Source organism: Athene noctua, chromosome 1 (genome assembly GCF_965140245.1).
Source record: "Athene noctua chromosome 1, bAthNoc1.hap1.1, whole genome shotgun sequence".
Taxonomy (NCBI): domain Eukaryota; kingdom Metazoa; phylum Chordata; class Aves; order Strigiformes; family Strigidae; genus Athene; species Athene noctua.
The window spans coordinates 33,689,412-33,716,300 of NC_134037.1; the positions used below are offsets into that span (position 1 = coordinate 33,689,412).

Below are 26,889 nucleotides of genomic sequence, written 5' to 3' on the forward strand. Positions count from 1 at the left end.
TACTTCAGCAGTCAACATTTACTCTGTTAGCAGCTCTGAAAATCAGGTCAGTAAGGTACTTCACTTGAAACCATAATCATTCTTTTTCTGTCCTGTATATAAAAAAATGGGAACATTTGCATCTTATAAGGAAATGTGATATTAGTATTTGACTCTTTCATCCTAAACATATTTGTAAAATGTGTATGATAAGTTTGCAAGAGAGACGGTGTGATGCTCACTGTTAGAATTTGATCTTTCTGTACAAACTTAGATATTTTTTGGCATTAGGTCTTACGAAGATTAAGATATGACAGTATTATTGTTTCTTCATACAAATTGTTTTGTAAATATGGTGGAACTTCTAGATTAATGTTATCATTATCCCAATAACACGTTCCAAAATGCACCACCATAGTATCATCAACCAACCTGGATTTTATTTATGCATGATGGACTAGATCTTCTGTTTATTTAAATCACCATATTTTTGCTGAAGTTAGTTATTGTGAGTGGTCTATGCCAGCTGTGGATATTCCCAGGGATGAGCAGAGAGCATAAGTTCCTGACATGAACGCATGCAAACCTGCATTATTATCAGTATGGTGTTATAACAGTGTTGCCAGCAGTTTTTACAAAAGCATTAATAGATTATTTTTAAAATATGCCAAGATACTAAGAGGGAATTGCAGAATATCTATCAAAATATCATAGTTTCTATGTTTGTAATGTGATAGATACTCTGTTTGAGCACTTGAAACAGATCGCATACCTTTCAGGATATCTCCAATATTTACTGCAAGAATTGCATCAAAGCTTCATATGATTTACTAGTTGTTTTCCTTTTAGAAAAGTTGTACTCTCTCTTTGTTTATTTGAACAGGTACATCAGGTCTGAGAGGTCAATAATTCTAATCAATTTCTGCCTGTCTATTATCTCATCAAATATCCTTATCCTCGTTGGACAAACTCAGACACATAACAAGGTATGATAATGGATTGCATTACATTTACACTTAAATATTGATATCTTTGTTTTGTTTGTGTTTAGCTTAAAATAATTACATCCTATGCTCATAGGACTCGGCATTTTTGGTAAAATATTAACAGACAAGGGAAAATATTTACCGTCTTTTGTAGTATTTTTTTCCCCCTCAAAAAATCCCTTTTGGTATTGTTCCCTCTGGATAAGCTGTGTTCTCTGTGGTAGACTTGTATGTTTTATAACTAAATTTCAAAGCAAAAAAGTTCAAAGACTCAACATCAAAAGCACAAATTCTGGTTCATTATAATAGTTGTAATAGGATTGTGCTACAGTGTTTTTGTCTTTTTATTAACACACTGGTACTCAAAAGACTAGTAGAAATTGCTTAGAAGTTAGAGTACTACTCTTGAAAATGTGCAGAAACAGACCTCATAACAAGCTATAGAACTGATAAATCTCTGACTGATGTAGCTATAAGAAAGTAATAACCCTGCATACCTTAGTTAGGGATATATTGCTGATGTATTACTAATCTGTTCTCAGAGTCTTTCTGAACATAGTCGTTATTTGTCCCTCTCCTGTAGAGCAGGGCTGTGTCGGTGTTTTGAGGCATCACCCAGTGCCTAGTGATGCTAGGCAACTTTCAGAAGTGGCAATAAGTAGTTGCTTAAAATTAACTATAGCTACAGTTTGGAATAAAAAATTGTGTAGTTGGTGAATAGGACAGTATGTGATAGAATGGTGTTAAATTTTGGAGTGAGCAAGTATCTGTAAAGTAATTCTTTATCCCACTGTGCTACACTACTTAATGCACTGCTTATCTTAAGTTTTCCAATATCTGATGAAATACGTTTATCATCTGCTATAGGATAGCTGGTGTTTCTGCAACACACCAGTGATTAATAATTTATTCTTTTCAAATGGATGCTTAGAAATTTAGCTGCCACAAGTTTCGTAAATTCAGTGGCAAGTCAATAGCTGTACTTTTTAAAGCATATCCAAAACAAGCAGTCATTTCCAACACATAATTTAACAAAATTATTACAATATTAAAGCATAATAATATGCTTTAAATTTTTGAAAGTATGTAGAGGTACATATGGATTTGCAGAAGAAATACATGACTCTTAGATTTTATTCAGGGGAAAAGAAGTCTGAAATGCACGAGTAACTTCCAAGTGTCAGAATGCAGAAGAAGTCTTAAGCCTCTCTATAATTTCAGCACTAACATGTGTAGTCATATATACAATTTTATTATGGATTTCAAGAAGAAATATGGTTCAGTAGCTGAAAGTTCCTATGTATATGGCCACTGTGGAATCAGGGTTTGAGGGCAGAACGACTGTGATAGCATGCTCCGTAGGTATGCTGGCAGCTTTCTCTGATGCTTGACTCAGGGAACTCTGGGCTAAAACGAGCCCCTAATCTACTTCCTTTCTTTTAATCTTAATCTCCTTGAGCTCCCTCACTTCTTCCTGAACTCCTGAAAGTAGAGTCATATTATATTGACTTATTTCTGAGAACAGCAGATACTAAAAATGGAGATGTTCAGAGGAAACAATTGACAGAAAAAACAACTCATCACAAAGTTTACATTTTGAATACGTGGCCAGAAGAATGACTCTAAAATATCACTTTTTACTACACTCCTTTTTCAATCCACATCTTGGTTTTGATACATGTACCACCTGGGAGCTTCTAGCCAGGGAGTACCTCTAATGGATCAAAGGCAGAATAAATTTTTTATACCAAGGAAGATACTCCTTGTTATAGACCAAAAATCTTTTTATCCCTATGTCCACTGATAAGTGGAGATATTGCAAGAGGCTAGCCTGTGAATGCCCCATCAACAAAACAGTCAGCTAAACTCACTGTTTAGCAAAACCTCATTCAAATTAAAGCAATCAGATCCAGGTATGACTTCATTATGTTCGTAAGGATGTGTTCTGGCATCAGATGTGTTTGAATTCAAGTTCTGATTTTTTTATTTTCAAAAATCATATATTACCAGAAGAAGACGGTGTTTGATTTTTAGTCCATAGATCTAGATTACAATACTGACATCTGTAGGAAAATTTATGTTTTCATTTTGCTGAGCTGGAAAATTAAATCTGTAAATGGGAACCTTAGAAAGAAAATCAGGTCCTTACCTATGGTTTAAGATGAAAAACATTTTACATTTGTTTCTGAGATTTTATTATTTACTAGAAATCAAACCATTTGGATTTTTAGTGTTTGTCTGAAAATTTTGCGAGAAATCTTGGGAATATTTTATCAAGACAATGTAATATTCAAATCAGCAGAAATTGTTTCCTGAATAAAGGCTGAATTGGTGTTTTAGGGCAAGAAGATAAGCTCAGTTTGTTTAATGTATTGGAGAAAAATTGAGAAATATGATATACCAGGTTTGGGAGTTTATTTAGTCTGTTCTGTCCTCATTCTTATGTTCATACTCTTCTCATATTACTGGGGCACCTAGTTAATGTCCATAGAATGCTTCTGATGTTCATAAAGTTGAAGAATGCCTCCTTTTCCCATGCTTTAGTTTAGCTTGGCTTCTGAGTTTAAATTGTCCCCACCTCTATATTTCTGTATATTCCCTTTGAGACTAGGTGCTTGTAAATGTCATCAAAGCTGAATTCCAGTTTAAAGTTGAACAGTGTGTAAATTAAGCATACCGAAGATGTATTTATAACAAACAGCATATTGTCAGTCTGTCTGCAATTTGTGATTTTCTCTGTCTGCATTAAACACTGCAGCAAGTACTTTTATTCCTTTCAATGCTATTTGATCTCCAGGAAATTTCTCTGGTTCGTTTTGGTATGCCCATTGACATCCGCGACAAATAAAAGAATATTGAGTCTCTTGGTCTGTATAAGTGCAGGTTTTCTGTTATTTTCTGTTTTATGTAAATCATAGATACTTGCTCTACCCTTTGAAGGCTGAGTGTATCCTCGATGTTTTTCAAACACCTTCTTTTAGTGGACACTAAGTGAGTCTGAATATTGCACTCCCTTTGGTTCAACTAAGTTCTGCCTTTTTTTGATAAAAAAGATCAGGGTATTTCCCACAGGCAGAAATGGACGAAATATTTACAATGGACGTGTTGAAGTAGTTTAAATTCTTTCAAGCTACCATAGATTTTCCATTTCTAATATTCCCTGTTAAAAAACTTTTTTTTCTGCAGTTTCCATAACTTGAGGATATCAACATTAGACCAGAGGTCTAGGTCATGGGGCTTTTTAGCTTGTTTTAGAATAGTTCATGATGGGAGGCATGGAGAGGAGTATGGTTTCACTTGGAAGATTTGGATTGGGATAGCAAAAAAGCCTTTTGTCAACAGAAAAGCTTTGCTTCTTTATTCCTTCTTAGCCAAACGTGTTGTGCATTTTATTGAAGGACACAGCTGAGAAATGTTCTGCTCTTTTCAGTATGTTTCCCAAAGCTTTCAAAATGAAGAACTTTATTCAAAGCCTTCTTAATGTTTCAGACTGTGTAAGAGATTTGTTTTGTCAGATCCTGTTTTGAAATACAGGTCACTGAAGGCTGAATTTGCAAAAATATTATGAAATTAATTATGTGTCTTGTTTAAAGATAGTTGGTGTTATACTAGACATGAGAAGCATATTAACTTACTTTAGTATTTCTTTCTGTCTGTTGTTTTGTTTTCAGTGTTAAATGTTAGCCACATCATTGTATTTGAATTTGAGGATATGGAATTGATACACTGGAGATAGCCTTTTAACAGCTGAATTTAGCTGTAACATTGAAATTAAATCTCTTGAATTAAGGAAGGGTAACACTTTTCATGTATAACTTAACTGCTCAAATATCTGTTATTTCACAAATTAGATATCCCTGACACCTACAAAAGCATTACATATTTACTTCAAAGAGACTGACAGTTTTGTTTGAGGAAATATCCATCAGTGATTTGTAGGTTTCACTGTAACGTAACTCTTACTATATTATGTTTCCTAATGTTCTTCTTGCTATCAAGAAAAATGATTGTATTTCTTCTATATGTGGACATTTAATGTTTAAGCTATAAATCTTTACTGTGCTTCTGATCCCATTTAATGAAGACATTCTCTACCCCCAATAAGTTATTGATTAATATTATGTGGGCTTTTCATAAATTCGCTTTTCTTTTGCATACATTCAGAAAATGCCTTAGTTTTTTCATAGTTCTGCCTAAATAAAAACACATAAGCTGTTCGATGTAAACAATTCTTATTTACCTATTTTTCCTGTGAAGAAAACAAATATTAATACAATTTAAAATAAACCATAGAATTCATTATACATATGGGCAAAAGTGGGTTATTTTCTATATTATCTGTTTCCAAGCGTACTTAAGAGTTCATTGCTGGAGCTGGGGTCACTTGTGAGAAGCAGTCATATTTTTAGAAATGTCATTCCGTACATTTTGTTAGCCATCGTCAGTTTTATGTGTGCCTGCCAAGGAAAGAACAAGGAAGATGTTAAGGCACAAGGCAAGATTTAGCAACCCTGATATTCTGTGTCATCCCCGTTTAATTGCAATGTTCAGTTTATTATGCTTACTACTACATTTTGGAATTTGTCTCTTAGATCATACCTGAAAGTATATGAAAAAGGCACGTCCTGAACACCTAAAGAGCATAATATAAGCAATCAGTAGTTTTGATAAATGCACTGTAAATCGTCAAAAATCCCATACATTTTTGTAGATAATAAGGTTGGAATGTTTCTTAAATAGGCCAATTGTACAAAAGTAACACCACTTTAGCCTTTTTCTTTTAAATAGAGGTTCTAGGCCGAAAGAAGCAAATAGAAGTGGAAAGGAGTTGAGAAGGCACAGAATCCCATTCCCATGGCACTCTGAAGCAGCTGACTGTGTAACTAGAGCTCTCTCCAGTTGTGAGAAACAGTGTGTGGCAGGATCCCCTGAGAACCCTGCAAATGTTCAGGTGGTCCTAATGCTGCCTCTAACCATGTGGTTCTTGCCCCATATCTGCCACTGCCTTACAGATGCAGGCATCAGGGCAATATATCTCCTAGGAAACAGCGGGGGAGACCTAAGAGCAGATGGAATGAACAGAGAAATGATGCTAACACAGCATTAAGGTTGTGTTAGAAAATCAATGAGGGAGTAGGGAATTTAGTATGTCAGGCAGTAGCACTCTGTGTTTCAGGTCTTGCTTGGAGAACTTCAGAGGAATACCCCCCATTTAAGCAGCTGAAGCCCGTGAAAATATGTCCTTCCATTTTTGCCAGTACCCAACTTCCAAATTAACACTTTCTCTGGTGATTGTCATCTTTTTCTTTGTGTAACAGCTTTGCGAGCAGCTGAGCTACAGAGTTTGTGTCCATCACAGAAACACACCCATAAATAGGTCAGCAACCAGAGTGCACTGCACCATGCACATCTGCCTGCTGTCTTTTCAGGAATTTAGAAACAATTAACGGGAGAAGAGCCCACTTAACTGCATAACTATTACAGGAGTAGGTCTGTTTAAGCAACTGTTTTACCATGCCAAATTCTGACAAAACCTGTTAATATTAGCTGAATGAACTACCTGCTTTTAGATTCTCAGGAGAACCTCTGGGAGCAGATCTTTCTTACCCAAGATCCGTAAACATTGTCATTCATGCTACTGTTACCTGCCTCAGAGGAGAAGGTAACATTCTTCTCAAAAGTGCTTGCCACTCTTTCTCAAAATGCATCAACTTTATCATTCAGTTTGCTATTTCTAAACAAAACAGACATTTTGATTGTAAGCAAGTTACAGGGAAGAAATTGGGTAGATACTATCAGCGTGTGTTCTCTGCCTCCAAACCCCAGAACCTTTTAAGAGCTCTGTGAATTATTTTAGAATCACTGAATTGTTAAGGTTGGAAGATCATCTGGTCCAACCTCATTCTCAAGTCAGGGTCAGCTGTAAGGTCAGAATGGGTTGCTTAGGGCTTTATATATTCAAGTCTTGAAAACCTCCAGGTGTGGAAACGGCACAGCTTGCATGGGAAACTTGATCCACTGCTTAACTGTCCTCATGGTTAAAATGTTTTCCCACATACCTGGTCTGGACCTCCTCTTGTTTCAATTTATGCTCATTGTCCCTTGTCATCCCACCACACATCACTGTGAAGAGCCTGGCTTCATCTTCTCAATTACAGGCTTCTGTTAGATGCCCCTGAAGCTATGTCTTCTCCAAGCTAAACAAGCCCACCTTCCTTAGCCTCCCAAGCATGTTGGTCGCCTCTGCTGGACTCACTCTGGTTTATCAAGTCTTCCTTGTACTGGGCAACCCAATTGTACTGGGCAACCCAATTGTATTGGACACAGTATTCTAGATATGGTCTGATAAGTGCTGAGCAGAGGAGGACAATCCATCCTTCAACGTACTGGCTGTACTTCTCTTGATGCAGCCCCAGACGCTGTCAACTGTCTGTGTTGCCAGGGGACACTGGTGACTCATATTCGGCTCACTCCCCATCCCTCCAACATGTCTAGGTCTTTCTGGATGGAAGCCATGCCTTTCCAACTAGTTTTTTTATCCATCTTGTTGTCCATTCATCCAGCCGTGACCTCCTAGATTAGTTGCAAGAATATTGTGAGAAACTTTGTTGGAGTTCAATTTAATGACCTTTATTTTGAAAAGCAAAAGTGATATTGGCTTGGAAATCCAATATTTACCAAAGTTTACCCGTGAGACTTAGACTGTGTCTGACCCGTGACTCACACTAGTGCCAGATCTAGTGTGTTTCGGCTGGTGAGGGTCTTCTCCCACCCACTCAAGCCACCACACATTGCACCTGTGTGCTGAGGAATGTTGCACAGGTGTAGTCTATTCCCTCCTCACTGGTTGTGGTGCTGGGTTTCCTGCTGGCATGTGTGCCTCTGCTGTCCTGCATTAGCACAAGAAAAAACATAGCTCAGACTTCCCCGAGGTAACCCTCTGCTGTCCTACTCTTCCCAAAATGGTGGGTTTTTTCTTCCTTGCTCTTCAGGATCTGTTTACAGTAGTTTTTTCTCTTCTAAAATTCACCCCCACAGCCCTGAGAAAAATAACTAATTCTCTCACAAACACCTGTTTGAATCATCTCAGACAATCTGTTGATGACTCAAGCAGCTATTTTGGGCTTCACACCTTTTTTCTACTTGTCTTTTGCTTATTTGTTGAATTTCAGTGGAAATAGAAAAGCAGTCAATGGGAAGTAGATCAACCTACAAGCAGTTCAATGTTTATGTCTTTCATTTACATAATCTTAGTTTTAAAAAGTGACAAAAAAGTGACAATAGTAAAAAGGATTTTTAAATTAAGATACAATAGGAATAGACTTCACAAGACAAAGCAGTTTAAGTGATAGTGATAATAACAGCAACACCAAAAATCAGCATTCAGCTACTTGGTCATTTCCATTTGCATATGAAACTTGAATTTCCTACATGGATTCTCCTATGTGGATTACCATTTCTAAGAATGTAGACATAGAATCCATTTGTCACATAAACCAAATAAAATACAGAAACACACTAAGATATTTTTTTATAGTGCTATCTGGTAAAATAATGCATTAAAAAATACAACTCTGAGATAAACACAGTGTAAATCTTATGTCCTACTACGGTAATTATTACATCATTACTCTTCCTGTATAACAAAATGAAACATGTTAGTAAACACAACCTCTTTTAAAACACTATCCTTTAAGGTACAGTAGTGTAAATTTTGTGCAAAATATTATCTACGTATTGTACTGAATTTTATTTATACTTCCCTACAAGTCCCTGTTGTGTCTGCATATTTTCAGAAACATATGGTACAGTTTAACCTTGACATGCACTATAAAGTTCATTTCTGCAGTTTTACATTTTTTTCCTTGTATTCTCCTAGGTCAGAGCTTTTAGGGCTATATAACTTGCAGTCAAGTCAGTGAGAGTGTTCTATAATGGACTGTTAGATTGGTCTGATTCTCAGATTGGTCTGATCAGAATCTGTAAAATGGGTATTCTTTCCTTACTTAACACCACATACTTTATACTGAAAAAGCTATGGGGCTCAGTCCTGTGATCCTTTTCATAAAAGTATTCTCTAGCCCTATGTTTACTTTTACTTTAAAGTTTTAGAAATAGTGTCACATAGAAGTTGGGAGAAACAGGCTCAGAGGTGGTTGAAGAATCAGTATAAAAATGAATCAGAAATAGCATGGCCAGCAGGGACAGGGAAGGGATCTGACCCCTGTACTCGGCACTGCTGAGGCCGCACCTCGATTCCTGTGTTCAGTTTTGGGCCCCTCACTCCAAAAAGGACATTGAATGACTCGAGCATGTCCAGAGAAGGGCAACGAAGCTGGTGCAGAGTCTGGAGCACAGGTCGTACGAGGAGTGGCTGAGGGAACTGGGGGTGCTTAGTCTGGAGAAGACGAGGCTGAGGGGAGACCTCATCGCCCTCTACAGCTCCCTGAAAGGAGGCTGCAGAGAGCTGGGGATGAGCCTCTTTAACCAAGTAACAAGTGATAGGACAAGAGGGAATGGCCTCAAGTTGCACCAGGGAAGGTTTAGACTGGATATTAGGAAGCATTTCTTTACAGAAGGTGTTGTTAGGTGTTGGAATGGGCTGCCCAGGGAGGTGGTGGAGTCCCCATCCCTGGAGGTGTTTAAAAGTCGGATCGACATAGCACTGAGGGATATGGTGTAGTTAACAGTTCTAGATTAGCAGTTGGACTGGATGATCTTCAAGGTCCTTTCCAACCTAGATGATTCTGTGATTCTGTGAATCATGGGGTTTGTGTTTATTACTTTGGTTGAAGCACACTCAGTTCTGAAAACAGAGCTTGCTAGTGAAGCGGTTCATTTTTTATGCTGGAATCCCTCTTGCTTTTGCAGCAACTGAAACTAAAAAAATAATAATAAAAAAAAGTGAATCATGTTTTGCTAGATTCAATCAAACTAGTCCAGGATGCTGTTTGAACAGCAGCCAAAACCAGCCACTCCAGAAGTACAAGAGGCTCTGCCCTGGGCAATTGTGAGTTTAACCTACCCTGTACCTTATTAGATTATTTAATTTGTGACTGATTTTAAGTCATGGCCAAAATAAACTTCCTATGAAATGATAATTGTTTTCAGGTGCTGAGATTGAGGTCTGGGTTCCAGTACCTATGTCCAGAACCTGTTTATTCATTTTACATTTGTCTGCCTTTGGAGAAAAAAAAAAAAAAAAAAAAAATTAGTAAGGTGTGAAAAGAGGGGATCTCAAGTTAGTTTCTTTCCCTCCCTCCCTCCTCTGTGAATCTTGTTCGCCTGGCTACAAGCAGACAGGTTTCAAACAGAAAAGCATTGAGTTTCCTTCCCTTTTCCACTTAGCTCTTCTACAAAGTGATGGTAAGTGAAATTTTATGGGAAGTGAGACAAGCAGGTTGTGAATCACCATTCTAGACTGAGACCAAAAATCAGATCGAATGCCAAAGATGATCACACAAATTCTGACCTTTCATGCTTTTTCTTTCTGAGAAAGAAACTGGTCACTGTGTGCTGAACTCATTGGAGTCAGCATTCACTAAGTGTGGTCTGAGCATATTAATTGCATCATGAGAAAGAACAATGTTGTTAGATGCTATGGATCACAGCAGGACTTTGTTGTGAAAGGGATGCTCATCTTGTCAAATAAAGGGACTCCTCGGTGTGGTTAGGGACCCAAAATTATGTATTCAGAGATCCTCTTAGTCCTAGTGTAAAATGCTTGTAGTGCCTGCAATTTTAGACCACTACTGAAACATGACCTTTTCATATTTGTTTTCATGGACTTACATGCTTATTATGTTGAGTTTCAGTGAGTCACACCATAGACATCAAACGCGGTACTGAAAAATTTGACAGTAACTGTGTTCTAGTATTTTTCTCTTTTGATGGTTTTGTCAAAATTTATATAAAACTGACATTTTGAATGAATAAGTAGGTATATTGTGGAATTTAATAGAAAATTATGCTCAGAATAATTACTGAAAGAAAACTGTAAAGGTAAATTTACGAAGCATGCATTTGGCTATAATCATGGACATTTTTAATGAATGTAATTGTGAGATTTCCAGAACCCTGCAGGGAAATGTACATGTTTGTAATAAAAAGGCCTCAAGCTGTTAAAACTGATAGAATTTCTGAAATGTCAGGAAAGTTCAGTATGCACTAGACTTCTGGGTTTAAAAACAGGATGGAAAACATGTTAGTATCTCTCTCTTCTGAAGAAAACTGAAATATATCTGGCACAAGGAGTCCAGCAGTTGGAAGGAAGTATGAATAAGGTTGGCACAAAATGTTGTTCCATTAGTAAGTGATTATATATCTGTCTCTAATTAGTAGCATGGCATATAATTTGTGCTCTATGCTCTTCATTTCATAAAAAGTCACATCTTCAACCTATCCCATATTTGCTAAAAAATTTCTTTAGGCTAGGAAATCTAAATAGATTTATTATTCTTTAAATACCACTTAAAGTTAGGTGAAGGCTTAAAATGAGAATGGCTTCCTTAACAAGCTTAGCTGAGCCATACAGGACAACAAAGCCCAATGTGTCAGAACCTACAGCTATTGAAACTTGGATTTTAAAAAGATGGGATTAATTGTAAAGCTGTTGTTATTTTCATTGAGATTTTACACTTCTTAAAAATAAGAGGGCTTTCAAGTCTCTTTTTTTTACCACATATCCTCTTATGTCACGTCAATCAGAATTCAGGCTTGAGTGTTAGCAATTTAATTATTGTTATAAACCCTTAATTTTTGGCACTGCTTATCTTTTAAAGTAAATACAAAATCGTAATAACATTTCACTGAACTGAATGATCCCACAAGGCATTGCAGCTGTACTACAATGGAAGAAAAATGGTTTTGTTAGGAATCATAGTTAGACCTCAGTATCAAGACTATGAATGATGGACAAGAACTGCTGGTGGACTCTGTCTGTTGTAGCTATTCATGAACTCATCCCATAAAATTGCTCTAGAAACAAATTTGTAATGGTTTAAACCTGAACAAGTGTCTGTTTCCATTAATTTCTAAAGAATTCTTCCTTAATATAGAAGATTCATCAATAGTATCTAACATCAGTAAAAATATATTCTGGTCAGATTTTTAAACCTTACTGAGAAGTCTTAATCGCATTCCATGAATATCTAAAGAACATATCTGCCCTAGTTAAATATTAGTCATTAAACAATCAATCATGTTTTTATAATTGTAGGAAATTGTCTGTCAATTTCAGATAGGAAGCTTTCAAAACTTCAAGTTGTGGCATTAATCCCTGTGTGCGCATTTTGCCAGTAGCAAATGCAAAGCCTGAAATGAATTAGAACGAAGCCAAATTGTGTTGCCTTGCAGTTGCCATGGCTAGGAGCATGCACACAGTTATTGATACAGCTCAGCTGACACTTGTTATGCCGTGATGACTTGATTGTGTGTTTGAACCCCTGGAGGTCTCGGTTTCAATACTTCAGTGAAAAGGTATGGTAAGCAGAGTAGAGCCAAAGAAAGCACTTTGAGGTTTCATTGTCAAAGAAGCACTTTGCAGGAGTTCAGGATATTTGTATACTGCACCCAGCACAACTGGACCTTGGTATCTCTCAGTATTACACTGTATTAGTTAAATAGTAAGCATTCATACAGGCTTTGCTAATCTCAGGTCATAGTCCTTCTGTTCTCTATATTTAAACCTGTCATCATGCGTCAGCTAGAAGGACAGGTTTGGGTCACATGGATTCACTTGTCTCCCCTAGAAACCGGTGAGCAGAAATCTGCTAGTGCACTGTGAAACCTTAAACTTCTGGAAGGAATTTGTATAAGTGGTGTTGAAGAAAAGGGAATAAAAACTGGATTATTATGAATGCACAAAACAAGTAGCCTTTCAGCACAGTCCCTAGCTTATTTCTTCTCCAAACTTGTTAGGCCCATAATCACAATACTGCCCTGTGACAGTCTGGATCTCTCACCATGGTTTACTAGAGGCTTTTGTTTTCAGTAGCTTCTAAAATATAGAAATAGATCTTTAATAAAACATTACCCAGTTTCTAAATACTGTTAAAAAAGTAAAATCAAAAAAATCCTGTGCCTTCTGGCATCTGGAAGGGTAGATTGCTTTCCTACAATGATCCAAACCTGTCAGCACAATTGGTTTAGAGGCACTGCTGTGTGTACAGAGGTTTGCACTGATTTCAGTGGTTGGCTCTGCAGGCAAATTTATCTGATCTGTGCAGGTCACAGAGCATCCACTAAGAGAATTCCCAGCAGAGGACCAGAGAGAATACAGATATAAACTTTCCAAAGGTAATTTGGCTATTATCTTGTCATCCAGGGCGTGATGGACATGGATGTAGTCTGGGAGATTTTGTAGGAGGAGACATCATGCTAAGTATAGTATTTAAAATGTAACATTTTATACTTGCTAATTTTAGTTGCCAAGATGCGTCTGAGAGACATGTAGCATTAATTATTAATTATTGTTGTTGTTGATAAAAATAAACCTATCATTAAGGCTCTGGGAGTATTTCCAACATCAACAAATTTTCAATTTGATTTATTAACAGATATAAACATTTTTATTTTATTTCTCCCTCCAGTCAGAGCCTCAACTTATTCCTACTTGCCCCTCCCATAGGAAAAACCTTGAGTAAATATATCAACCTTGCACTCTGTTCTCAATGTCAACATCGAGATCTCTCAGCTCTCCTATAGAAGCATGGAGAGAGGGACAGAGGTGAGGACACTTTCAGTGGTAGTAAGACTGTTCAGCCTTCATTTCTGAGCATTTTAACACTACAAATGTTAATTGATACACAGAAGCAGTGGATGTTATGAAGAAGTTAGGGTGTGAAACTCTGTCAGGTAGTATGGAGCAAAAAATATGCTCTCTTTCCACCCAGCAACACAAGCGAGGGGAGTAGATCCTACAGGGAGGAGCTGTACTAGAAGCAGTAGTTCTGTGAAGGGGTCAAACTTTGCTCTTATTGATTACAATCACAGACAAGTGGAACCAAAGTATTAATTTATTTTTTGCATTAGCAGAAACTTCTGATTTGGAAGTGTCACCCACTGAGCACTTCACATGTTGAACAGGTTATAGCAGTTAAATATGTAGGCCTCAAAAGCTGGTATATAAGTGAATCACAACTTCTGCTCCATACACAGATGGGTACAAATAATATTTGGGAATTCAGGGACTTCTACACAGGTCTTCTCCATTTTCAGTGAGAGAAGACAGCTCATAGGATACAAGCTTTTCTTTCTGATCATGTAGGTTTTCTTCAGCATTTGAATTTCACTGGTAAACAACTTTCTGGTAATGACAAGGCACTGGAACTCATAGGAAAGAGAGGCAGCATCCAACTATAGTACTGAAATCTTTAGTGGCTCTGGCCAGTTGGGTGGGTTTTGTTTCTAGATCATTTCTTACAGAGGAACCCATCACGTCCCTGGACTGTAGGAGGGTTTGTCCAGTGCTCCAACCTGAATTGTGACAGAAACAACTTCCTCAAGGATTTACATGTTAGGAGTTAGAGGTTACAACATAGAAGGCCACGCATGTGGTCAGAATGAGTGGAGCACCTTTATATCTTTCTCTAAAATACTCCCTGCTCTGCTTAGATGTTCACTGATTTTAGTGCATTCCACAAAGATAGCTCTGTGCCAGATAAAAATCCATCTCCTCCCACTAAGATACTATTTTTTTTTCTGCAGATATTCTCTTAGTACATATTGTTTTACATGGGAACTGTTTGCATCCCATATACATTAAAGTTTAATCTGATACTCAGGGAGACGTAGAGCCAGGTGTTAATCATGTGGTTAGCCATGCGGTTAATGGTTTAAAATAACTGAACGGATTTTATTCCATTTAAAATGCTACTAATGCATTATTTAATAAGTCATAATTTCTATATAATAAAATGCCCAGGCTCAGTCAATGATAATTATGTTACTTAGGAGCAATTTGAAGTCACACACACTGAAAACAATACAGTAGCATTTGCTTTCAATCTGAAGCTTATGGTAAACATCTGTATTTCTTTGAGCTTTATGTGCAACTTTGAATTTTGCTTAATATTTTTATGGTTATTTACCTTTCAAAATAACCAAATCTAAATTGGAACAGAGCTCAAAACATTTTGGCAAAAGAATGTTTATATATGCTAATGATTTCTAATTAGGAAGAAAAAATGCTAAAAACTAAGATAATGTTTTACTAACAACACAGTTATTCTGTATTTAATTTCATGCAGTGCCTTCCAGGCCATAGAAAGTTTGAGTGTAGAACAGCAGACCAACATGTTCAGTAGACAAGACAGCTACCCATTCTTTTTCTCTTGAACACCAACTCTTGGTCCAAGGGAAAATCCTCCTTGTGAAAACAAAGCTGTGGTACTGCTAGCTTTTCAGAGAAGAGGATCACAGTAAAATTATTTCACTCCCTAATTACTGTGAAAAATGCAGGTCACTTCTTGGGTGGGAGTAAAGTACTTCTTGAGCTCCATAGGCATGATGTCTGTCACTGACTGTCAGAAAGGAGGAGAGAGGGAGAGTCTTCCAGACAGGCTGTCTTTAGGTAGGAGCCAAGAACCACTTTACACAGCCCTTGCTGTGTGGCATGAAGAGGGAAAGGTCCTAGTCCTGATGGCTGCGTTTTCTATTCCTATCTCCTTCTTGCAAGAAGTGTTCATAGTGAGTGGAGGTTTTCTCTTCAGGCCTTCATGTGAAAAAAATAATGTTTTCAAATTAATGATTAAGAAAGTAAAAGGGTCATTGCACAGTCACTTCTTTCATCAGTTCCCCTTTCTTTTTCTTTTGTTCCCTTCATTTCTTTTATCTTCTTTCTTCATTTATTGTTTCCCTTGCTTTTATGATTTGTAATCTACTTCTGTTCTGGCTTTCCTCACCGTTCCATTTGTTTGACTTCCTTGATATTGTTTCCTTGTTTCTTTCTCATCCAACATTATGATAAAAGACAACATTTGGGAATTCACGGGCTTCTACATGGGTCTTCTCCATTTTCAAAGAGAGAAGATGGCTTACTTTCTGATCATGTGGGTTTTCTTCAGCATTTGAATTTCACTGGTAAACAACTTTCTGGTAATGACAAGGCACTGGAACTCATAGGAAAGAGAGGCAGCATCCAACTATAGTACTGAAATCTTTAGTGGCTCTGGCCAGTTGGGTGGGTTTTGTTTCTAGATCATTTCTTACAGAGGAACCCATAACGTCCCTGGACTATAGGAGGGTTTGTCCAATGCTCCAACCTGAATTCTGACAGAAACAACTTCCTCAAGGATTTACATTTTAGAAGAAGGAAAGATCCTCTCTGTTCTATTTTTTTCACCCTCTCTTCTGCCTCTCTTTCTTTTCCTGCGAAGCAGGGATCTTCCTACTTACTTTGTCCCTCTACACTTCTTGTCCACTTTTTCATTCTGATGAAGTTCTCCTTTGCCTTGACTGTCAAATTTCTCAACAGATAATCTCTTCATAGTAATGGCTATGATCTCTTCTGCTGTTGCCTTCAAACTATCAAAATCCCTTTCTCAGGGAGGATAAGTTAAACTTTTCAAGCTGTTGTGGGTTGACCCTGCTTGGATGCCAGGTGCCCCACCAGAGCCAATCTATTACTCCCCTCCTCAACTGGACAGGGGAGACAAAATGTAACAAAAGGCTTGTGGGTCAAGATAAGGACAGGGAGAGATCATTCATCAGTTACCATCACTGGCAAAACAGACTTGATTTGGGGAAATTAGTTTAATTTATTACCAATCAAATCAGACTAGGATAATGAGAAATAAAACCAAATCTTAAAACACCTTCCTCCCACCTCTCCCTTCTTCCTGGGGTCAACTTCACTCCCAAATTCTCTACCTCCTTCCCACCCAGCATTGCAGGCAGACAGGGAATGGGGGTTGCATCACCTGTTTGCCATTCCTTCCTCCTCAGGGGGAGGACTCCTCACACTCTTCCCCTGCTTCAGGGTGGCATCCCTCCCATGTGAGACAGTATTCCACAAGCTTCTCTAACATGATTCATTCCCACAGTCTGCAGTTCTTCATAACTGCTCCAGCGTGGGTCCCCCATGGGGTCATAATTTCTTCCAGCAAAGCTGCTCAGCGTGGGCTCCTCTCTTCATGGGGCCACAGGTCCTGCCAGGAGCCTCCTCCAGCGTGGGCTTCCCACGGGTTCACAGCCTCCTTTGGGCATCCCCCTGCTCCAGCGTGGGGTCCTCCCCGGGCTGCAGATGGGTCTCTGCCCCCCCATTGCCCCCCCACGGGCGCAGGGCACAGCTGCCTCACCATGGGCTGCACCACGGCCTGCAGGGGAATCTCTGCCCCGGTGCCTGCAGCACCTCCTGCCCCTCCTCCTTCACTCACCTTGGGGGCTGCAGAGTTGTTTCTCACATAGTCTCATTTGTCTCTTCTGCTGCTGTTCTGCAGCAGGTTTTTCTTCCCCTTCTTAAGTATGTTATCACAGATGTGCTACCACCATCACTGATGGTCTCAGCCCTGGCCAGCAGTGGGTTCATCTCAGAGCCGGCTGGCATTGGCTCTGTTGGACATGGGAGCAGCTTCTAGCAATTTCTCACAGAAGCCACTCCTGTAGCCCCACTACTACCCAAACCTGGCTGTGTAAACTCAGTACACAAGCTCGGTTATAACAATTGAATGCAGTAGCTCTGCCCCACAGATAGAAAAATGAGAAATAAAGGGAAGTGTTGGTTTGAGATGTGATAGCTCAGTGAGACTCTCATCATATACTACTGAGACCTCCATGGTGTGCAAGCAGTTCTCCATTGCTGTGCTTCTCAAAAACAAATGTTTTTGTTTTCTTTTTGTTATTGAACTACAGTTTAAAAGACAGTGGGGAGCTGAAACTATATTACTATCTATTTATTATAGAATTATACTATGCAATGGTGCTGTATGTAGTATTTTCACATATTGTGGAATAATTATTTAAAAGGCTTCCACTCAAAATTCAGTAGCCCTAGTTGGGGGGGTTATATCCTAGACCAGACAGTGATCATTGACACTCTGACGGCCCCACGGCACAGAGCAGGACTGAGAAACTGCCTCATGCATAAGTGCGAGGGAGCCCAAGGATCTAAAGGCTTGTTCTGAAGTCCCTTCGCAAAAGCATCCATTCTGTCATGTGATTGCCCTGTTCCTGTGTGCCTTTATGCTATTATAGGAAATCACACTGTGTGGCTTTTTTTTTCTCTTTAGCAAGCTGAATGTCACTATCTCCCATGCTATACTCATGTCTCAATCTATTCTGTTATCTTTTAAAGTAGGCCAGGTGGGTTTTGATTAATTTTTGACTAATATTACCTTTTAAAAATCAAATCTACCTTTATAAAATTGGGGTTTTTCAATCCACCAAAAGAATTAAACATTTTAAACAGAGAAAATTGAACTCAGTAAATAAATAAACAGATTGTTTATTACACACCCACCTTCCAGGCTGATCTTAGGCCTTTTTTTATCTCTGTGCTGTCAGAGATTGAGAACATTAGATTGATATTCAGAACACCATGTTACTTCTCTGTATCTAGCACTATATCCATGTTTACTAAAATCTACCTTTTAAAATCCATGTTAAACTATGGGCTGGGTGACAAAAATTAAACAGGGCTGGGTTGTCAGTCAGCTTGTACCTGTAGCCAGTAAACCCTTATGAAATGGCAGGTATAGTGTAACAGCAGAACTACTTGAAAACCATCACAATCATCGCACATAGGTATGAGTCACTAGATAAAGATAAATGGTGAAAATCAAGCCTGAAGTCTAATTCACCTCCTCTGTATTCCTTTCAAAATGCAAACAGGCCGTAAACCCTTTGCTGCCTGGTTAAGCAGTTAGCTTACAATTGCTTTCTATCAAGTGCTCAGCACAAAATAGCTCAAAGATAGTAGCAAATATTTCTTTCTTCTTTTCTTCTAGCTGCTTGTTAAAGAGTAAAAGAATGGGCCCTTTTCTTTCCGTTTCTTTAATTCCAAATAGGAGATTCATTCCTTCCCAACTCTCATTTAGGGGTAGATTTTCCATACAGTGCTTTCTAAGCTGCACAATGCCCCCAGATTGTAATGGGGGTTGTGCAGCATAAAATCCTGCAGCGCTTTGAAATTAAGCTTAAAACCCTGCAGTGCTTTGGAAATTATGGATTTTTATTCAGCAGTATGTGTTGGCACCAGAGTGGAGAAAGGCCCAAGTAGTTTCACAGATATTGCTGGAACAGGACTAATGTGTTTCACATAGGACTTATCCAAGGAACACTATTTTATATTGACTATGCCTGCCAAAATACCAACATACCATACATTTGATATACTTTTAGATAATGTCATGAAAGACTAATTGTGGCAAATCGAACACAGAAGCAAAATTTGTATTTGTCATAATACTAACCTGTTTACTTGTGGGATGCCCTTCTTTGCCAATCTTTTTTTTTTAAGCCACCTCTTTTGATGAGACAGTTTTCAAGACATTGAGTGTATTTCAGAGGAAAAGATCTAACCATTTGTTACACAACTGTAGTAACAGAACATTTAATCAACAGAATTTGATAGATGATAGTGCCTGCAACTGAATTAGACCCTAATTCTGAAGTGAATTCTTCGGAGCCCCACCAAAGCTCTGGGACCTGTGCAACATTTCGCTTTAAGACAGGCCTTTTGTTGTAGTGATTGTGGCATTGTAAAAAATCTGAAGTGACTGTTATCACCCAGCTCTGTGTACCAGTTAGTTTTTAAATCATTGTTCCTGAACAATAATTCAAGTTTCACATACTTAACACCCTTATGGAAAAGTCCTGTATATTTCATTCAAAATAGTAAGTGTTCTGTATTTGAATTATTCTTTAAAAAAAAAATAAATCTGTATTTTAGATTCTTGGAGAATATTCAGTGCATCTCTTGAAAATATGCAATTCCAGAGCAGTTTGGAATAAATGCTGAAGAACTCCAGAAACTCCTATAGAATATTTCTTTGTGCATGTATGTACGAGAGTATATATACGTGCCTATGTGTGTATACTGATAAGTGCAGGATTTTCCAAATAGGAACCAGTCATATATATTAATTTTTACTTTCAAATACACAGCTCCCTTTATTATGATGTGATCTAAAAGTATGCATGAGACCATACAGCCCATTAGTGATTAAATCAACGAGAATCCTGATGTCAAAATGTAACGTCTTGTTGATGCATTTGCAATACGAGCAAATGATGAAAACAAAGGCAATGTGGTAGATACGTAAAGAAATTAACGAAAATATCTAAACACAAAGGCATGAGGAACCCACAGCGTAAGCTACTGAATCAAAAGGTAATATGCTATTTTTGATGTTTTCTTTGAAGATATGTTTGAAAAATATTCTTTTGAAAACCAAAAACATACCTTTTTTTTTTCTTTTTTATATTACAATATTCTAATAAATATCAGTACGTAGTACCATTTATATATTCCTTTAGTCTCATTTGAGGTAAGTTAATATTTATTGATTTGAACAATTCAATTAACAATAAGCCTTCCTTACTTCAGAAATATTTCAGAGTTCAAAATAATGTTTAGCCTTTTAATGAGTTTGACAGTAGCTGAAGTCTTTACTGTAAAAGTACATTGGATATTTTTCTGCATATTTGACATCTGGTTCTACGCATCATGTGATTTCCTGTATCACTTGTCTCACATTCGTGGCATTTTATTTTGTAAGAAGGAAGTATCATCAGCTTTTATGGCAATAAGAAGCTGTGAACGTGTTATGGGTCCATGAGCAAGCAGCTTGAATTGGATCTTGTTTTGTGCAATGATACAGTTGCTTTTCAGTGAGCTGAGAGTCAAGTCATGTCTTATGTTAAGTAGTCATGACATTATATCCAGCTGAATTTATTACTATTTCTATTAGGTTTTTCTGTGAGCAATCACAATAGTGACAAGGCTGCCATGTTAACATTTTTAAACAGCTAGTGGGGTTGATTTGCCTACAGGTTCCCAGGGGACGGTGGGTGTTCCAATCCTTCTACAAAAAGAACTGACAGGTTGTGCTCTCTTGAGTGACTATGCCACTTTCTTTATGCCTCTAGATTCTTCCATTTCAGCAGAAAACTTAATATTTGATCTGAAACATTAGTATAGATTTGTAATGTAATATTAAACTGATTTAACTTTAACTTTGTGGCTCTTCAGTTACTGATTTTGCCATGTATAAGCAAAAGTTCATGTGCCATAGAGAACCTAGCCTGATTTTCAAAACCTTCTCTACCTTTAGGGTAGAAAGAATTTATTTCTTAATCTAACTAGAAGGTTTAGGATGATATTTAGCATTTATCCAGAGACTTTTGTTAATAAGACAATGCTAATAACTCACCTTTTTCTTGAAAGTACTAATATGCTAAAATACTAATATCCTGACTATTGGACGAGGGAAAAGCTATGGATGTTGTCTGCCTGGATTTTTGAAAAGCTTTCGACACAGTTCCCCATTTAATTCTCATAGAAAAACTGACTTCCCATGGCCTGGATGACTGAACGGTCTGCTGGGTCAAGCCCTGGCTGGATGGACGGTCCCAGAGAGTGGTGGTCAGTGGAGCTAAATCCAGCTGGTGGCCGGTCACAAGTGGTGATCCTCAGGGCTCGGTGTTGGGACCATTTCTGTTCAACATCTTTATTGATGATCTTGATAAGGACATAGAGTGTATCATCAGTAAGTTCACAGATGACACCAAGTTAAGCAGGAGTGTCAATCTGCATGAAGATGGGGAGGCTCTACAGAGAGACTTGGATAGATTGGATGTGTGGACCAATGTTAACAGGATGAGCTTCAACGAGGCCAAGTGCCAGGTCCTGCACTTGGGCCACAACAATCCCATGCATGGCTACAGGCTTGGGGAGGTGTGGCTGGAGAGCTGTCTGGAAGAGAAGGATCTGGGGGTTCTAACTGACAAGCAGCTGAACATGAGCCAGCAGTGTGCCCAGGTGGCCAAGAAAGCCAACGGCATCCTGGCTTGTGTCAGAAATAGTGTGACCAGCAGAAGTAGGGAGGTGACAGTCCCCCTGTACTCTGCACTGGTGAGGCCACACCTGGAGTATTGTGTCCAGTTTTGGGCACCTCAGTACGAGAGAGATATCGAGGTGCTGGAGCGAGTGCAGAGGAGGGCAACGAAGCTGGTGAAGGGCCTGGAGAACAGATCCTATGAGGAGAGATTGAAGGAGCTGGGACTGTTCAGTTTGAGGCGGAGAAGGCTGAGGGGAGACCTCATCACTCTCTACAACTACCTGAAAGGAGACTGTAGAGAGGTTGGTGCTGGTCTCTTCTCACAGGTGATTAGTGACAGAACAAGAGGGAACGGCTTTAAACTGCAACAGGGGAGGTTCAGACAGGACATTAGGAAAAAATTTTTCACAGAAAGAGTGGTCAGACAGTGGAATAGGCTGCCCAGGGAGGTGGTGGAGTCACCATCCCTGGATGTGTTTAAGGGTTGTTTGGATGAGATGTTGGGGGATATGGTGTAGGGGAGAACTTTGTAAAGTAGGGCTGATGGTTGGACTCGATGATCCCAAGGGTCTTTTCCAACCTGAATGATCTTGTGATTCTGTGAATATGCAAGCACACTGGTCATCAACTCTAATTACATTGTAGCGGCTAAACTTAAAGCAGTTGAAAATATTACAGATGCATAGACTATTGGATTTAAATCTGTTTATATTTTAAGCATTAAGCACATTTCCATGGGTTATTCCCCCAATGATAAGTGTGAAATATCTTTCAAAATGCAGTAGTCTAGACTTACTGAAGTCAGTACAAATTCTGTGCCAAATGTAGTGGTTCGTGGTTTTGCCTTTTGTGGAAGGACTCAAACATTTGAGTCTTGCAGGATATTCAGAAACAAAATCTGGACACCTTTAGTTGAATATATATATATATATAAAATCTCAAGACTCCCAGAATATAATTTCATACTTGCTGCAAAACACACTTTCTCTATGGAGCTGAACTGCTTAGTTGCCTCCAAACCCATGTATGATACAGAAACCAGATATTTCCCCAAGTACTAGCTTTGGAGGGCCTAAGTGTTCTGTGTTCTGAGAGTACATCTAACCCACAGCAACAGAGCCAACCTCCTAATAAAAAACGCCTAACACTGCATTTTTTTCCCTCTGGGAGCCAGGCTCTGGGTGAAGAATGGATACATTCCTAAGTTCCCACTGTCAAGTTCTGTACTACTGGTCTTCAGGTTAAAATGTGGTTGGGAGTCTTCTGCTCTTCTGAAACTAGTAGGAAGTAAAACTCAGGACTAATTTATACAAAGCAACAGCTGTGGAATTCAAATGCTGTCCTGAGATAATTTAAATTTTAAAAAATGTTTCCTCCTTCTGATCCTGTGTGAAACCAAACTGCCTGTCAGTAACACCTTCTTAAACAAAGATTATAACATACCAAGCATTTGTGCATGAAAGTGTTGATATTAATTATAATTCCATAACAGGAATGTGCAGTTGATTGTAATAGGATGTAATCATATGTTTAGAGAGTTTTCAAGCCTACCTAAATACACATCAGCTGCAGTCCTTCAGCAGCAGTTAGGCTGGTCCTTGGACAAAGGCTTATGCACAGCAGATGGTGGGAGTGTGGCGCTGTTACAGCCCCACTGCTCCCAGTGATGGAGCAGTGCATCCAGGGATGCCTTAGGATCAGTGCGCTGCACTGCTCCCTGTCACATTGAGGGACTAACTGTAGGTGCCCCATTTTTTATGTTGACTAGTCTGCGCACTTATCTGAAGAGGGCTATTTTGTAACACTGGTTTCTATACACATTTTGTAACAAAATAGGACCTCTAAAATGGTATATTTAATATATACGTCAGATTTGTTTGGATTTTTAACTACAGCGTAAAGTTTCATTTAAATTAAAAAGAAGAGGTCACACTGATAAAGCTGTTTACATTCAGAGTCTTTCTAAATTTTTTGTCATTATACTCTTTCCCTTGTGATGTACTTATGACATACCATGAGGTGAAGACATATATTTAGAAAATGTGAACTTTCAAAGATGTAGAGACCTTATAGATTTCCAGTCACTTAAATAGTTGGAAAGTATAATTTAAATCGCAGAAAGATAAAAGCAGTTAGCCTTATTAAGCCTCATTTTCATATATCACATAGCATGAAAGGCAACATTTTTTCATTTTTGTATGGTCTCACATTCATTCCAGGGTTACGGGCAAGATTGTAGCAAATTTTGAAAAGTTTGTGATGGATTTATTACATTTAATGAGCATGTAATATATGGCTCCTCAGCCTTGGCTGACATTTTGAAATTAGACTTCCAGCAGTGAAATCTTGTCAGGGATGGGTTTTAGATTACCCAAGCTTTCATGATTAGAGCTTTTTGTACATAATGTCAAGTACAATCGTCTGTTAAATGCTAAATGAGCATACCATTGTTAATGTAGTAGCAGCACAAAGAATAGACTCTAGAGAGTTTGATTTTTTGCTGACTTGGAACTTAACTTTATTATGAACTTTATACATAGTTCTATTCTTGAATGTATGTGGAGACAGAGGAGAAATATCTCTAGAGTTTTAAAAAGTGTATTTTAAAGTGCTTACAGTGTATATATTAGAACAAGTTATTTGAATTATCAAGAAAATAAAATATCATTTATATCTTCATTTCTGCCAGATTACTTGACACCATGTATACATGTGCCTTCTCTATGGAGATACATACTTGTACATAAGTGAACTACAACTACTACACTCTTTTTTTAAAATATGGCTTTTAAATACTTCTGTCTTGCACCGCAACATTAGAGTTGAGAATTTATAATTATGAACAACCTGAAAAATGACTGTATATTTTAGAGCAACAGATATACACAGACAGATGAAATGACATGTGTATAATACGTTTTCTCATGTTATGCACATTAATTTGGGCTGAATTAAGTCAATGGCTGTCTAAAATTCCAGTTGGATCTTTTACATGGATAAAGCAGTGTTTGAGCTAGCTATGTTATCTTGGGTCCAGATCCACAGTAAGAGTTTAGGTGTTAACTCAGTAATGTGGAAGGTTTTCATCAGAAAAGCCATAAAAAGTAATGCCATCTGTGCCCTTATATAAGATAGCTAGACTCCACTGTTCAAAGGTAGAAAAAGTTAAGATACTTGTAAAAGTGTGCACAGTTATCAGTGTGCTGAGTCAGTAATGCCTACAGTAAAAATGAGAAATCATTGAGGAAAGGTTTACAGCTCACTGTTGTAATCTTAGCACTTCTACCTGCTTATGAAAATCATAATCACCAAGTTCAGGTCAGTCCTCCCCCATTTTTAAATGGTGTTTAGGAGTTAAAGTACTTAGATGAGATGTGTAGAATGAATTCATGTCCTTCCTCAGCTCAATTAGGAGCAAAAAACACATGTTCATGTACCAAGGAGTGACCAAACAGCTTAGTGATGGGTACTTTGAAGGACTTTTCTCATTTCCGTGGAAATTTCCCTGTATGTAAAATATTTAAATATTAGTTGGAACACAGCCTAGAGACCAGGTCTCATGGATAAGTTTCCTGTTAACAAGTTTAGAGTCATTATCCTTCCCTACCTTCTCACTATCAAGCTAAAAATTTCTTTTAGCCTCACTGGATAATTATCATTGTCAACAGAGGAAAAGTTTCTATAGAAAGAGGAAGAGAGGAAAAGTCTCTGCCAGTTCTGGCAGTTATTCCTGTACACTAGTATCTTTTCACTAGGATAACAGTTTTTCTCTAGCATTGCTAGGATGTTGGGAAAGCACAATATACAATCTATAAGGCTTATCCCAAAATGTTAGGGAGACAAACTTCAAATTCATTAAGTCTCCCATTCAAATTCTGGCCAACATCAGCACTTACAGGGATTTGTACACTCCTTCTGGCAGAAATCAGTGTGCTTTAAGAACCATCCTGGTCGAAAATAAATGCCTTCTAAATTAGGCAGTAGCAACACAGAGACTGTGAAGCTCTGCATTTTGGCACCTGAAGTGATAGGGACCTAAGTACCTTTATAAATATTAGATTAATTTGCCTGCTTTGTGTCAACTATTCATATGATATCTATAAGCTTTATCCTATAGATATTAAAATTAGACCTATCTAAAATTTCATGTACTCTTTCTTGGATGCACTATACAAATCAAAAGTCAGATCTAGGTAATTTGTTTATATGACTGTCGTACTCATGGCATATGTGAACAGGAAGAGCAAGGCTGGATGTGTAGACAAACTGATAGTTTTTTAAATTTACTGCAAAAAAGAATCCTCCCAGAAAGAAAGAAGGGAAGGAAGGAAGGAAGGAAGGAAGGAAGGAAGGAAGGAAGGAAGGAAGGAAGGGAAAGAAATAGAAAGAAAGAAGACTTTAGATCTGTGTTAGTTTTAAGCTGGTTTCTATTTTCCCACAGGGTTGCCAACTGTTTTTTTTTCTGTCCCTGGCTCTCATCTTGCCTTGCCATCACTGTGAGCAAGGTTTGAGTTCCAATCAGACAAAGCATTATTTTCCAATTTAAAGGTTGGTCTTTATTGTAACTGTTACAACTCCACCATCCCAGTACCAATTAATTGTTTTGTTTCTTTTTTAATTGTTTAATTCCTCACTACATCAGAAACTAATGAATGGTTTAAGTATTTTGCTACTGGTTAATGCTTCTTATTTAGAAAGCAAATATTCTCAGAATTTATCTATCAGTGGGAGACCATTATCCTGTGACAACATTTTAATCCACTGAAATCTTCTCTTAATTACCTTGAATCTTAATGTGTGTTTGATTTTACCAACTATTACCAACCAATATAAATATTTTTTTACCTGTTCTGTTTTCTGAGCCATTTGGTGACAAAGTGTTTTCAGCAATATGTGTATTCCACTTTTGCATGTGATCACTGTCC

The 26,889-nt window shown here is 38.0% G+C and overlaps 1 protein-coding gene across 5 annotated transcripts in view; it reads left to right on the forward strand.

The window, feature by feature from the left end:
* The window catches only part of ADGRB3 (adhesion G protein-coupled receptor B3), a 478,609-nt gene that overhangs the window by 377,894 nt on the left and 73,826 nt on the right, over window positions 1–26,889 (forward strand). For all 5 annotated transcript variants that reach the window (XM_074895819.1, XM_074895821.1, XM_074895820.1 and 2 more), the window contains one exon: window positions 863–965. In XM_074895819.1, coding sequence (XP_074751920.1) covers window positions 863–965 — 103 coding nt within the window. The remainder of the gene's footprint in view (window positions 1–862; window positions 966–26,889) is intronic.